Source organism: Morchella importuna, assembly GCF_003444635.1.
Source record: "Morchella importuna strain M04M26 chromosome Unknown Morimp01GS005, whole genome shotgun sequence".
Classification (NCBI taxonomy): Eukaryota; Fungi; Ascomycota; class Pezizomycetes; order Pezizales; family Morchellaceae; genus Morchella; species Morchella importuna.
The window spans coordinates 508,662-523,975 of NW_025763402.1; the positions used below are offsets into that span (position 1 = coordinate 508,662).

Below are 15,314 nucleotides of genomic sequence, written 5' to 3' on the forward strand. Positions count from 1 at the left end.
TTCTGCTAGTGTTGCGGGGAAGCTCCGAATTTTTAGGTTTTTTTTTTTTTTACAAGATTGGACTGGGTAACTGGATTGGATTTTGTCGCGTTGTGCTGGAAAGAAGGTGAACTGATGGGACCAGCTATGGAATATAGTTTACGAAGAAGTGGGTGAAGCGCAGGGACGTGAAAGATTGTAATGAGGGCGGGCAGAAAGGGGAAGGGGAGTTTTGTGGTTGATACTCAGTGAAGTACAGGCTTTCAATCCTAGACGCTGCAATGAGTCTTCCGTACACAAGAATGTAAACAGTCCCTTTCCTTCTCTCTTTCACTGGTTGTTGATGATGAACAAAGGTTGTGGTGTTTGCTGCGCGTATTTATGGATGCGCCAAGCTATCCCTTGGCATGACCTCGCCGTTGACAGGCCTTGCCTTGCTTGCAAAACAGACATACATCATACCTCCATGTAGGGCGTTGAGGGTAAATACGAAGAATCTGATAAGGGAATATTGCTGTGAAATATGTTCATCTTATCAGATTCTCGGTATTTATGGTTGACCCGGTACTCTACTCTGCTCTACATGTAGGTACTCTACAATATTACATGTACAAGGCTCTGGGATTAAGTGTGAACGGATCCTCACCAGTCAACACCCCATCTAGTTCACTCACTTAATGCCAGAGCCTTGTACTCTTGCGGCATTGCTATTTAGGGGTACCGGGTGTTAACAGTAAGCAATCAGTGAATGCTGTGGTGAACACGTTGTGGCGCATGTGAGGCGTTCGTGGAACCATGTCAAGACCTCGGGTCAAACCAGGTCACAAGAAGTCCTGTAACCTATAGTCTCGTCTCTTCTGTTCTCCTTGTCATCATCTACATCATCTCCATAGACAATTCGAGCTTGTTTCTGTCATCAGAGCCTGAGCCCGATATCGTCCGTGAACCAAGTAGGACTCTAACAAAATCTATCGAACTCCTGATTCGCTCCAAAACGTGTGTTTTGTCTTATCACTTTTTGCTACACCCTACATGTTGTACCGGGGGTTGAGAGTAAATACGAAGAATCTGATAAGAGAATCTTGCTGTGAAATAGGTGTGTTTATCTTATCAGAGTCTCGGTATTTATGGCTGACCCCCGGTACATGCATCATCTCAACACACTACATGTAGTATGTTTGCCAACCGTCAATTTCAACTATTGATGTCACTTCAAACTTGACAGTTTCGGGAGGCAAAATTGACAGTTCCCCTCAGTGGCCAAAATCGATCTGGTTAATGGTATGACAGAATAACCCCGAAAATCAGACAATTCATCACGCTACCTGTGAAATACGCTGTTGGAACTGAAAATTCATACCCATGATACCGTTAATTCTCGAATAATCTACTATCCCCGTATTTGTATGTGGTAAGTCCGAACCAAGGCGAATTGGCGTATCAAACTTCACGGACTCGTGCAGGTACATACTTTTTCTCACCCGGAATATTTAGCAAAGCGGGGATAGTGGATTTCTCGAGAATTAACGGTACTACATAGCTTCGGTAGTAATTACATAACAAACTGGGTACTTGTGATCCTCCTGGCATATCTCACAGCACGCCGCCCCGCCGAAATCCAAAATTAACAGCCCTGGTTGCCATTTCGGATGTAAACTCTTGAAATTGACGGTTGGCAAATACGCTCTAGATCTACTCACGCGAGTAATGTAGATTATATTAGAGGTAGATTACATACATGTATACATGTACCTACATGTGGTATCAATTGGAAAGTACATGACGTACCTACACGCAAAAATGTTTACATGTATGTATAGACTTTATTTCATGGCAAAACATCATGATCAAGCTACATGTAGCTTTACATGTACTATCCGTCATGTCAACATCGATGCATCTCTAGTGGGTTTCCGTCTCTTGTCAGTTTGGGACGTAATAAAGGTTAATTTGGAGAATAATTTCGATCTTTATCTTCTATAAAATCTTTATATCCAATTGAAATGCACCCATACCATACGTACTAACACTAGTACATGTACTCAAAATTATGATCCCGATACATGGACACGTACATGTAGTAGGGCCGGGTGAGCCGACAAGTAGCAAGTACATGTATGGGACGGGGGTGGGTAACCGTGATTGGTGGCTAGCAAAGAGAGTAACGTGACCAGTGCACGTGACAGGGAGTGGCAAAGTCTCCGGCCCCGTGACTCTCAATCTTAGTCCTCCCACCATGATGCTAGAAAACAGCCTACACGAGGGCTTTGCGCCTTTGCTGGTAGTACTGCTGCAGTGATCGTGAGTATTATATTAATACATACTAACAATTGGCGTTAATATATTCATCTCCGAATTTATGACAATACCACAGTACTACATACATGTATATATATGTATACAGTACTACGTATCCCTTATGCTGTTAAAGGCGCTGCCAACTATAACTTTGCCAAGTATCATGTCTCAATATATTTTGTGGCCTGCATGCGAGGCCTAGGCTCGCGCCTGAATCTGTTATCATGTCTTATGTTAGCAGCATTCAAGTAACAGCTTAATTAAGGGATACAGCTTACTCAATATGTATATGGGTAATACATGTATAAATTAATACTGCACTACAATTATCCACGGGTGTAGAGTACATCGAATTATATACGGATTCTTGATATGATCAAGAAACAGTCAATTTCTATATATATATATATAAGTACAAGTAGTTTCCGGCCTTCGGCCGGTACTATATGTATATCAATCAGTCCAATATACAGGCAAACCGCTTTGCGGCTTATTTCTCTATTTACCTGTCAGTCGGGGCTCTCAGGCCGCTGCGCGGCCCTCGACCCCTCCTGGCAGGCAAAGTCCATCACTTTATCTAGATCCGAGTCTGATCTGGTCAATATGTGACTTTTCTGATATATTATCCCCCATATATCAATGGATAAGTCAGACAATTTCTCCAGTTAAAACTACAGGTATATCCCTTTAACAGCTACCAAACCGCTAAAATCGAACCACTATCGATTCCCAGAACCAGTAGAAACCCTATTAACACTCTAACACCACTCAGCACAATACCCTATGTTAATATCCAACACAACATGTTTCAAGTGAAACAAAAACATCTCTCAATGAACCAATCAGAAGACTATAAAAGCACATTGCATATGCAGGTTATAATTATATACTTATTAGATATGTACATGTATTTTATCTTTCTATTCTCTTTAGGCCCAGCGTTTGTCCTCATCCATACAAATGACTGTGCCATTGATCTAGCCAGTATTATCATAAAATACGAGGATATGATAATTATAAAAGGGTTCTAAAAGGGTTCTAAATGTGCATGATATATACGTGCGAGGCATATAGAACATTTAGTATACATAGACACAAATATAGAGCTTACAGGTTAGGTATGGAATATGCGTATATGGTGCGCACACTCTTAAAGGTGACACGGCGGTATCTGGGAGTGGAACAATCGTGGCTGCAAAGTGAACTCCAAGGCCAATGAGAGGGCTTAATCCTAGCCACTTTGCTGTATTCCTGCCGCAATTCGCTTTTGAGGGGGTATAAATGGGTATAATACTGTTCCACTTTGCTCAGTCTTGGCACTTTTTACAGACAAAAATACACAATTTCAACCTCTAATAACTTTACAACCTAGACAGATATCAAGAATCTACAAATAGAACTAAACTTCATCACTAGTACTAGAGTTCTATCATTGCACTTTTCTTTTACCATTTTTCGTTGCAAAGTTATCAGCCATTGATATTTTGTCGCGATCCGCTACCTTTAAGAGTGGGCGCACCATATATACTACATCTATAATTACAGTACCGCGCGAGAAAGCGGATACAATAGGTATAGTAGCATGCGCGCACTTCTATTAATTACGCATACGGCCAGAGCGCTGTAATGATACAGTATCCTATTCAGTGGTAGATACATGTATGTATTTATGGGTGTGTTTGGGAACGCCTACATGTACACGGAGGTTAACAGGGACATAAAACTCTGAGCTACCCCAATAAAACTTGTACAAACGGTATCTGTATCTAGCACGCCAAAACTAAATTTCTCAGTTCGCAGGTTGTTAACGGGACTATTGCTTAACGCAGTTAATTCTTCAAAATGGCCCTAAGATTACATTTTCCAAGGATCTGTATTAAGTCTTGACTCACGAGTTCTCACTCGACTTTCCTTAGGAATCGGTGATCACGTGAGACACCAGTGAGACGAGTCTAGGCTTTCTTTCTTTTGTTCTTCTTTTTTTTTTTCGTCTTGAATGGCCCCTTAGAGCTGATGTATAATTTAACGCCAGTCCAGTTACTTGTCTATGTAATCAAATAATTACATGTAAATAATTAGCCTTGCAGAAACGTTACCTAAAGCATGGGCCGGGTATGTCGAGATTGGAGGGGATTTATGTGTTCCTAGGGAGTACCCTTTACGTACGTACGTATGCAAGTGTATATCTCAATAAGGATAAGAAGTGCCTTCACAAAATTGACTTTCCATTGCTCGTTGCGTGATGTCCTGGGTGTTTTCACATATTTCAGGTATGAGAAGACGCAAGCTTATTACTTATAGGGCATACATGGATACATATACATACTACATGCAAGTAAATGTACATGTACAGGTGTGTGGGGGGTGTACATCTAGCTACATACATGTATACATGTATGTGCATTATTTATCGACACAACACACACTCATGTATGTTATTCCTTAGAGTTTTCTACTAACTACATGTAGTACGACAAATCGCGTTTTGCGTTCAGGTAATCTTGAATAGGCCTAGTATATGTACTTACATGTACATTACAATAGAACTTCGGAAAGTTGCACACATGAGTGTGATTAATTTGGGCTTCTGCTCCTGAGGAATATTACGTGGTCACGATAACTTTCTATTTGAGCTGCGGTGCATGCCTCTGTTCTACATCTTCTCCAGTCTTGTGACCAGCTAATCTCGCTGAACTCTTTCTCTCCTATATATCTACATCTCACCTCAGCAATGGGGAAAAGAAAAGCATGTCCCGACTCTACACCCAAACAGAATAAAGGTGGCCGGATACTTCGACCACGTTCTAGAGGGGTGGAGTCAGTAGCAGGGCTTTCGAGAAGAAAAGATGAACAGTCGTCAACCTCCAAGAAAATCCCAGAGATACCTCCACTTGTTCTCGATACATCAAACGCAGCATCATCTCCCTCCCCAGAGTGTCTTTTGGAACCACCTGGGAACTCTTTGACTTCTCGACAAATCACCAAAATTAATATCCTTACTGTCATCTCCAAATCTCTTTCTGGCCTCCGTCTGCGTCAAAGCCAGTTATTGCTACGGCGAGTCCATCCTGATTTTCAGGCTTACGCTTCCGCAATCTCACGTTCTGCCCTCCTCGCCGATAAATTGCTCGCATTCCGGACGTCAGGACCTAGCTTCATCGCAATCAGAAATACTCTTTTACCTTCTGTAGATACAGAGGTCAATGCAGTATTTCTAATTCGCTGGGTGATCATGCGTCTATACGCTTTTGGACACCCGGACCTAATCATCTCCCTAGGAACCGTAAAAACCCCTAAAGATGTCCTAGAGGCTAGAATAGCCTACAAAAAATCTACTGGCTTGGGGGTCAACTCATTACCAGCTTACGGAAATGTGAGATTTAATCCGAAACACATCCCAGGGCACATCGAAAAGATATTCAACATAGTTCCAGAGTTGTTTGCAAGGATATGTGAGGAAAACAAGATGGGGGGCAGTGTCATTTTATTCAAGCGGATGATTGAACTGATCGGGGAGGCGGGCATTCCTTTTCACAGTCCCGGGTCAATATTTCAGTGGTTACTCGCATGCGATCTGGCAGAGCTTGATGGGATCGTGGCGCCGCCGACAGCTAGAGATTTAGCTAAGAGGGTTGAACGATCAGTGAGGGAGAAGAAGGGTGGTTCGGGAACTTGGGGTGGACTGATTAAGGATATAGAAGAGCATCACTGGCCAGAGGCGACTGAAGATGTTCTCACCGATCATCTGGAACGGATTTACCATGGCGTTAGAGAAGGTTTAAAAACGCAGGAGAATATCTTTCGTGAGCAGGGATTTTGGTATTCTGATCTAGAACACTGCTTGTGCAAAGTAATCCGTTCTGAGAAATATTGAATACCCAAATGGCCTGAGAAACCTGTGATTGTCAAAGATTGTATTGGTTGATAATGAGATCTACATATAGAACCGTGTATTCATGTCCACAGATACACTAGATGTTTTGAAGGCTCAATGGGTCAATATCAACAACAGGCAGAGAAAACAGAGAATCGATGTCTTTACAATGAGCTGGAGAATAATGAACAAAGCGACGTGAGAACAGGTAGGGCTGCCTGAACTCTACGTAGAAAAAAAGAAGATTACTAGGTTTGGGTGCCTATAGTAGCCTCATGTCATTAACCTTTAGCCCACTCATTAGGTCAGTTATTGCCGCGGTAGGTTATTGCTGCGGGGCTTTTGTTTCCAGTACTATATGATGCATTGAGGTAATACATGTGTATACCTTCTCATAGTTTCTTAAGTCGGAAGTCCGCAGTGTTATACCGGAAAAGTGTTTAGGGTGTATAAGTAAAGCCCATCTGTAGAGGTTTTCATAAACACCTCTATATTGACCGCATAAAACATCTTTTCATGAGATGGAGGCAGGATCGTGATATTCTAGCTAATATATTGGCTCAGTGGTTTCTCCATTTTCATTAAGTTACAACTCATGTAATGAGTTCTGTTGCTCAGAAAGAATTGTATAGTATGGATTGTATATATATTACATGTCTAAATAGGATAGTCAGGTATCTCTGTCATCACGAAAGGTCTCTATTGGCTGGTTAGTTACCTCCCATCTCCGGTGGGTTACAGCTGTCGATAGGCAAAGAATTGGGCGCATTAAGGGAGACGACATGTATGTTTTCCTAAGTCATCAAACCATGAGTTCTATCGTGATCAATATATATATATATATAAGTAGGCCCTCTAACCAGTATTATAATTTTCATACTTTCCATCAATAGTTCTTCTCAGTTTCTTCCGGAACTAACACTTCACGCGAGCAAGGGGGGGGGGCCAACATGCCGCGCAGCGGCAGGCGGCCCCGACTGCGTGAGGAATCGATTTATTTCGAACCATTGCACGTATAGAGCTGTATGTATGCTTAATTTGAACTCTTAAATAGAGCTATGAGTTTTCTGGATCCTTACATAAGTACTTTTCTTTTAATATCGGGGGGTTCCTCGAATTACTAATGTTTAATTTTTATATGCGGCCGGAGGCCGCTCCTCACTATGTTGTACATGTATATACATATATATACATGTAACTCTCATGATCAGGGTATTCGCTTCTTCAAATACATGCTAGCGCTCTTATAGGTATGTGTATGTGCTTATATGGACGTGTATTCTGAAATATGTATGAAAAGAAAAATAAGCATCAGCAACCTACCTTATTTTCCAAAATATAGCCTTATATCTGTATCATAAAGATGACTGACTAGTAGGCTAGTACATACTTAATCTATAACAGATTTCCTCCTACAATATATATGGCATGTGCACTCCAGAAGTACTTAGATGTTTGAAGAGTCTACTGCAGCGCCATGCAAGAAGTGTTGTAATGCAGCGTTAGGAAGGCACATGTTCCTAAAAGTGAATACCCCTTCTATGTCAAAACTAAAAGTCCTGGGTATGTAACCCCCAAAACATACCAAAATTGACTTTTGAAGCACTCGCCAGCAATCAACGCTAGTTGGTAGCCCTTAGAATTTCCAATAATACTTAAGTAGTGTTTATGTTACGACACCCTGAAGCTCGATAATTTTGATTGTGTGTGCTGTGGTACCCGCTGGGAGTTGAGTGATATTGTGGATGCCGTACGTACGTACGCCAATACCTCGATTTCCCATGAAAACTTGTTTTCTTAGTATTATCTTAAGGAGTCCTTAAGAAGAGTGTGTCTACACCTGCTATTTTTATGTTATTGAAAATATATTTGATCAGGAAGTGGATGCGTCACCGAATATCACTCGGTAGTTTTGCCACAATCACGGAGTATCACTCGCTTGTTCTCTGCAGGATTAATGTATGGTGCGCCCACTCTTAAAGGTGACCAAAAGTAGCGGAAAGTCAATCGCCGATAACTTTATGACCATGATAGATATCAAAAACTCGGTAAAATAGAAGTATAGTAATAGTGATGAACTTTGGTTCTATTTTACCGAATTTTTGATATCTATCATGGTCATAAAGTTATCAGCGATTGAAAATGGCTGTTTTTGTATGTAAAAAGCGCCAAGACTGAACAAAGTGGAACAGTATTATACCCATTTATACCCCCAGAAAAGCAAACCTGATCGAGTTGTGGTAGTGGTGCTAGAAATGAGCCCTCTGGTTGGCCCAGGAGTCCATATTGCAGCCACAATTGTTCCATATCCATATGCCGCCGTGTCACCATTAAGAGTGTGGGCACCATAGTTTCTCCTTCCCCTTTTTTGTTTAATTCATTAATTTGCAAGGTTAATGCATTTACAACCGATTAAGTTATTAAGTGAGTAAGAATTTACATCAGCTTGGTGATTGAATTTGCTGTAATATGAGCAGCAGTAGAAGGGGAAGATTAGAAGAAAGGGTAAACATAGGCTGGAAAGCCCGGTGTAAGAAACGTAACTAGCAAATCGCAAAAGGATGTACTGGTTTATTCCAGAGGGGTCACGTTTTCTTTCCTTCCATGCCTAAGCTGGTAACCGATTACAATATTTACCGAGTGGATGCAATACATTTACAGCAATAGCTAAACCAGAATTAGAGTACATTTTCGATTAATCGACCTCTTCGATATACGAAGACTCTGCCTTTGCTTTACCTTTCCCCTTTATATCGGCTTCCGTAGCAGTGGTAGTGCCATCGGTGCTATCAGAGTTATTTGCCCTTGCTTGTCTCTCATCCTCTTCGATTTGCTTTAGCTTCTCTTTGCCTTCTTCCGTGGTAGCGTCAATGATCTGGCTTTCAAGCGATAACATGCCCCCCTAGAAATTGGTGAGTATTATTACGTCCAATTATTACTGACGTAGGGATTTACCTCTCCAAGAAGTCCAACAATTTCTTCCGCTTCCTCAACGCTCATTTTTCCAAGTACCTTATTGACTTCGTCTAGACTCCCACTCTCGAGTGCTCTTTGTAGGCCTGGCGGAAAGGATTCGAATATCTTCCTTGAGCCTTGTATTTCCGGGTCTTCCGAGTCAGCCGATGGAACGGCAATGGTGATTTGAGTGTTAGGATCGACAGCGTGCAACTGGATTTGTTCCACTCCGGCAGCTTGGTTATTGCGTTCTTCAGCCATGGTCCTTGCACGTTCACGAATTCGTAGGTAGGTTGTCGAGACATCTTCGTGAAAGACCTTCTGTGCTTGGTGGTTTGGTGTTGTTATACTGGACGCATTGTTATCAGCAAGGATACACGCATGGAATTTCGTAGGATATATACCGTTTGAAAAATAATGCGACACCGTCCCTTCCCAATTGGCGGCAGTATTGTAACAATAGCGCCTGGTGTACGCATTGCTTTGCATACTCATCTTTACCCTCAATCTGAGCATTGAATGCCTCGATCAAGAGCCCATCTGTTTCTCTCTCAGCTACTACTGCTGGATTTCGTGAGACATATTCCATGCACTGCCTATAATCGCCAATCTTAATCTTTGCAAATTCTCGACCCAGTCTTGTCGGCTCAATATGGTCTTCATTATCATCCTCCGCCGATTCTTCCAAATCTGCCTCGGCGCCCGAAGATGTAGAATCATTACGAGATTCTAGGGGTTTAGCACCCGGGTTTAACTGTTCCACGGCGTGTACTTTCTGAGAAGTCTTCTTCTTCTTTTCCGAAGCAGCTGGAAATGGTACAGACTTATTGACATGGCCAGCAGAAAATCCGTCATGGAGCTGATCACTTGTGATCTTTGAACTTTCCTCCTTTTCCAACTCCGCCAATCTTTTACTAGACTGAGCATAAACTTCTGTAAGTTTCACCTTATGTCCTTTAAGCTTATCTAAGAACGCCTTTGCGCGGTCTACCGGGGATTCTTGATCGATTTCTTTCTTTATTGAGTCGACTAATGATGCCATCATTTGTGCATATGTGGGGGTGTTTAGAGGGAGAGGTGGTGTCTTTTGCTCTCCTTCCTCGGACGAAATATCGACAAGAGCTTGGAGTACCACTTCCTCTGGGGATTTAGATGTAGAACTAGATTCCAAAGTGGAAATAAGTTTCGTCAGGCGTTTGAGAAGAACATCATTCATAGAAAGTTCCATGCGTATGTTGGTGATATTTTGTTTGCGTACAGCGCGCGTCTCATGTATCTGACGCCTCTTGGCGTTGATAAAAGAGCGTTTGTCGACATTAGCTATGGACGTTCCTGTCAGCTAGGATTTAAAGAAAAGAGGGGAAGGCCTTTGCGCTTACGGTGGACCTCAATATCAGAGTCATCGGATAATTCAATCCTATTATTTGCGGTTTCGTTAGCTTTAGGGGGCTTGCGTTCTTCCTAACACAGGGGTAGTAGATTGTAAAATGAGAGGAGTACAGAAGAGAGAGGGAAGATACTAAATGAATGAACAAGTTGGAGCACCTACTTATCCCACTTGGAGTAATCAAGAACCATGGCTGATCTTTGTTACTGACTATCGAGATGGACAAGTGAAGGCGGTGTGCTTAAATAGTAGCTACCGATTATCGAAGGCGGATCGCTACAAGGTAAGTGTAGATGGATGGATGGAACGGATAATATAGTGGTAGAAAAAGAACAAAGAGGGGTGGTGATCGTGGGTTTATGTGTTGATGAAAACGATATGGTGCTGATTGTTCGTGGGGAGTGCTTAGGCAGTGTATAAAGTAGGTATTTGAGGAGGAGGGGTCGTGCAGTTAGTTACATACGCAATTGGTCACACTACTGGCAGTGATCAACTGATCGGAGAGATAAGGATAGAGTGGAGGTAACTGATGTCTAAATGCTGTTGGGTGGTTGAGTGAGGACCTGCACCGGTCGACTGCAAAGCTTTATAATTTATAAACGGCTATGTAAACCGTTTCTGTATATACTCAAGAGTGCAGTAGACCATGGCTGCACAGTGTATCGTGAGATCTTGAGTCGTCTAGGCACTTCCATGCATATCATGCATGTTCTCCATCCAACCATGGGTCTTGGCGAAGTTCGGCATTCACCACCCCCACCATCAATAATATACTGTGCTACCTGGTGCTTTCAACCCTCTACCATTTGCCCGCCAAACAGAAGCATCGCCATCGAAAATTCTCGAGGCGATATATTGCTCCTTTCAAACGTTGAGCTATCGAGGCTTCAAAGGCACTCGAGTGTTCGCTTCTTGCGATCAATTTCCATGTCATGCGCTCGTTGATCCCTCTTCTACGCTCAGGGCTCCGAGGCTCCATAGTCTCGCCCCCTAGAGCACTCCTTCCACTACCAGCTTCACAATGCCATTCATATACTACTTCAACTCAATTTAATACCCTTAGATGCTATCCCAAAAAGTCTATTTCATTTCATATTGCTCAATTGCGCCCCCAAAGCGCTCTGAAACCTTTTCCGGGGTTCTTTACACAGAGCCGTGTCACTTGGAATAGCTGGGTCCCAAGAGAACAACGTTACCCATTCTCCACATCACGAAAATCGAACTCACCCCAGCAACCAGATAATAAGGCCAAGAAACAGGATATAACACCGGCAGAAGTTGAAGGTTTTGGACGCTCCGAGAAAGCAACTCGTGCAGCTCAAGTTAATCTTTCGGCAAGGCTCAATAAAGATGGATCACCAAACTCAACTAAACCAGGAATGGGAGAAATTATTCGACTCTTAAAAATTGCCCGTCCAGAGGCGAAATGGCTTGGAGGTGAGTGTTTGAGTATGTTAGGTTTAGCAGTACATTTGAATTCTAAAAGCGAATTCCAGTTGCCTTTGTCTTTCTATTGGTTAGCTCTACCATTACGATGTCCATTCCGTAAGTATTCACCGAAAAAAATGCACGAGGATATGTAGTCATACTAAAAATGTTCAAACAAGCTTCTCTATTGGAAAAATATTGGATATGGCAACAAAGCCTGAAGGAGAAGCTGGAACATTGTTTGGATTGGCACTTCCACAATTTTACATGGCTCTCGCAGGGGTATAGCACATTCCACATATTTTTAGGCGTGAACGGCGGGTTAATATTGATCCAGGTTTTAATTATGGGCGCTGGGGCCAACTATGCGCGCATAATTCTCCTTCGTATTGTTGGTGAACGTATTGTTGCCCGTCTTCGGTCTCAACTATTTCGTCGAACCTACGTCCAGAACGCCGAATTTTTCGATGCAAATCGTGTAGGAGATTTGATTTCACGTCTTTCTTCCGACACTGTGGTCGTTGGTAAAAGCATCACTCAAAATATCTCTGATGGTCTCCGAGCCCTTGTCACTGGTGGTGCTGGCTTAGGATTAATGGCATACGTGAGCTTAAAGTTGACCGCGGTTATGACTATCATGTTCCCCCCAATCGCTATCGGCGCTTTCTTTTACGGAAGGAGTATTCGAAATTTGAGTAGAAAGATTCAACGAAATGTCGGAACCTTGACAAAAATTGCCGAAGAGCGTCTCGGCAACGTCAGGACGAGTCAAGCATTTGCTGGGGAGATCTTGGAAGTTGGGAGGTATAATCGCCAAGTTAAAAAGATCTTCGGGCTCGGAAAACGAGAGGCTTTGATCAGTGCAACCTTTTTCAGCAGCGTAAGCAAGCCTCTCTATGGATGAAAGAAAGTGGGCGGATGATTATTCGTGGCGCTTTCTTCCCTAATTTCCTACTAAGGGATGTGGTTTTTAGACAGGATTGATCGGAAATATGACTATTCTTGCAATCCTTTACATTGGTGGCGAACAGGTGAAGTCAGGTGCGATTAGCATCGGTGAATTGTCTTCGTTTTTGATGTAAACCCTTATCAACGCCCCCTCAAGAGGTTTTTCTAAGCGAAAATTAGGTACACCGCATACGCTGGGTCAAGTCTTTTTGGACTGTCAAGCTTTTACTCCGAACTCATGAAAGGGGTGGGCGCTGCTAGCCGTTTGTTTGAGCTGCAAGACAGAAAGCCATCAATTTCCCCTACAGGTCAGCTCCTTTTATCTTGGCGGTATTTGAATATTCTCGGGTCTCGTGGTTTATCTATCGTGGAGATAAAAACTCTCTAAAGATGAACCACGGTGCCCAGGGACCTTTGGAGGATATTGGTAATACCGCTGGAGTTTCATTTATGACTGACTTCCATACTAGCTGGAAAGCCTGTCACATCGGCCCGTGGAACCATAAAATTTGAAGATATTGTTTTTAGCTATCCGACCCGCCCGGCAGTCAATATTTTCGACGGATTGAATTTTGAAATTCCTCCGGGTACAAATGTTGCTATCGTCGGTTCCTCTGGGGGTGGAAAATCTACAATTAGTAAACGATTCATTTACTTCTTTTCTTCTTTTTTCTTCTTTTTTCTTTCTTTTTCGGTTAATGGAGTTCTAATCCCAATTTATAGGCTCTCTACTTCTCAGATTTTATGCACCTGCATCTGGTTCAATCAGAATCAATGACGTAGACATTTCGACATTTAACCTCAAGTCACTACGTCGAAGAATTGGTGTCGTTGCCCAGGAACCCGTCCTCTTTTCCGGAACGATTGCCGAAAACATCGCTTATGGAAAGCCCAATGCAACAAGGGCGGAGATCATTACTGCTGCAAGGAAGGCAAACTGCCAGTTTATCTCCGATTTTCCGGATGGCCTCGAAACCTCTGTAGGTGCTCGCGGTGCCATGCTTTCCGGGGGACAGAAGCAGCGCATTGCTATTGCTCGAGCTCTTGTTAAAGATCCCGATATTCTCATTCTCGACGAAGCTACTTCAGCCCTAGATGCCGAGTCTGAAACCGCTGTAAACGAAGCCTTGACGAAACTCATGCGTTCGTCCTGTACAACTATTAGTATTGCCCATAGGCTTTCAACTATCAAGAGAAGCGATCGAATCATTGTGCTGGGTTCTGATGGACGAGTTGCGGAACAAGGAACGTTCAAGGAACTGAGTTCGAGAGATGGCCCTTTTAGTAAGCTTATGGAATGGCAACTTCACGGAGGGGAAATCTCTCCAAGACCGCCACACGGTCTACCAATTGAAGCTGAAGCATTGATGGAAGAGGCGGAGGAAACAGAGGAGACGATAGTTGAAGATGACGAGGAAGAATCTCTGAAGGCCAAGGGTTCATCGGATAACGATTCACATCAACGTTGATGATCCTGAGTTTATTTTTGGACGGTCGTGAAAAGAGTGAGGTATGCGTACACACGCACACACACACGCCGGCACATATACACATACACACATATATACATAGACTGGTTGGGCTATAAAAGTTAATTTTACAACGAATTTAGTGGTTTGGTGGTTTGGGGGGGAGGGGGTTGTAAAATCAGTAGCAAGTAGCTGGCCGTGTTAATTTTCCCTGTTTTCACTTATATACCGAACGTAATTCGGCCAGGGGAAGATCACCTATACCCGGTAAGAGTTTTGTATAAGGTTGAGGGTTGTTTGTACATACATACATATGTACATACAGACAAGTTTGTCATTCGATGTATTATAGAGTAATACTCCGCTCAAGATTATGTTCCCAGCGTTTAGTGACCACTTCTCTCGTAGTTCGCTAACAACTTTCAAGCTGCACCACCCGATACCGGCCACAGGGTTAGGTTTAGTTTTTTGTATCCCTTAAGCCGTCAGGACAGATTTCAATCTCGTTACTCATACCTAATGCGGAAGTCGTGATATGAACCTCGCAGAGAAATGATCATGGTGCGTAGCTGCTCACGCTAGTTCTTATCATTAAACCGTGATAGATCACCTCATCATGATCACTTCTCTGCGAGGTTCATATCACGACTTCTGCATTAGGTATGAGTAACGAGATTGAAATCGGTCCTGACAACTTAAGGGATAAATCACAGTCGTATATGAAAGCATACCGAAATTGGACAAAATCGGAAATCCTCCTAGCCTTCAATTGTCTAGCGAACCATAAACCCCACGGAAGCAACTACATGTACATGTAGTTTTTATGGAACGAAATTCTAAAGCCTCCTGTAGAAAACAATTTGTCCTGATAGTATTGTGTGCATGGCCGTTCTGAATAACATTGCTAGAGTAGATTCCTTAATCCACATTGTTCTTCAATTTTGATTTTATGTTCCTATTTTTAAGTATCCATTCT

The 15,314-nt window shown here is 42.6% G+C and overlaps 3 protein-coding genes across 3 annotated transcripts; 2 read left to right on the plus strand and 1 right to left on the minus strand.

Moving 5' to 3' along the window:
* Positions 1 to 5,008: 5,008 nt before the first annotated feature.
* On the plus strand, positions 5,009 to 6,151 carry LAJ45_02703 (uncharacterized protein; the record flags this gene model as incomplete). The annotated part of the gene is made up of 1 exon (XM_046112294.1): positions 5,009 to 6,151. The coding sequence occupies one exon, from the start codon at positions 5,009 to 5,011 to the stop codon at positions 6,149 to 6,151; it is 1,143 nt and encodes a 380-aa protein (XP_045974420.1).
* Positions 6,152 to 8,759: 2,608 nt separating this feature from the next.
* Positions 8,760 to 10,684, minus strand: LAJ45_02704 (uncharacterized protein; the record flags this gene model as incomplete). Its single annotated transcript, XM_046112295.1, has 6 exons — positions 8,760 to 8,818; positions 8,891 to 9,053; positions 9,107 to 9,455; positions 9,511 to 10,426; positions 10,486 to 10,523; positions 10,656 to 10,684. The coding sequence occupies 6 exons, from the start codon at positions 10,682 to 10,684 to the stop codon at positions 8,760 to 8,762; spliced, it is 1,554 nt and encodes a 517-aa protein (XP_045974421.1).
* A 741-nt stretch (positions 10,685 to 11,425) lies between these two features.
* Positions 11,426 to 14,338, plus strand: LAJ45_02705 (uncharacterized protein; the record flags this gene model as incomplete). The annotated part of the gene is made up of 8 exons (XM_046112296.1): positions 11,426 to 11,930; positions 11,990 to 12,038; positions 12,101 to 12,203; positions 12,259 to 12,801; positions 12,896 to 12,999; positions 13,050 to 13,177; positions 13,340 to 13,507; positions 13,593 to 14,338. The coding sequence occupies 8 exons, from the start codon at positions 11,426 to 11,428 to the stop codon at positions 14,336 to 14,338; spliced, it is 2,346 nt and encodes a 781-aa protein (XP_045974422.1).
* Between the last annotated feature and the right edge of the window lie 976 nt (positions 14,339 to 15,314).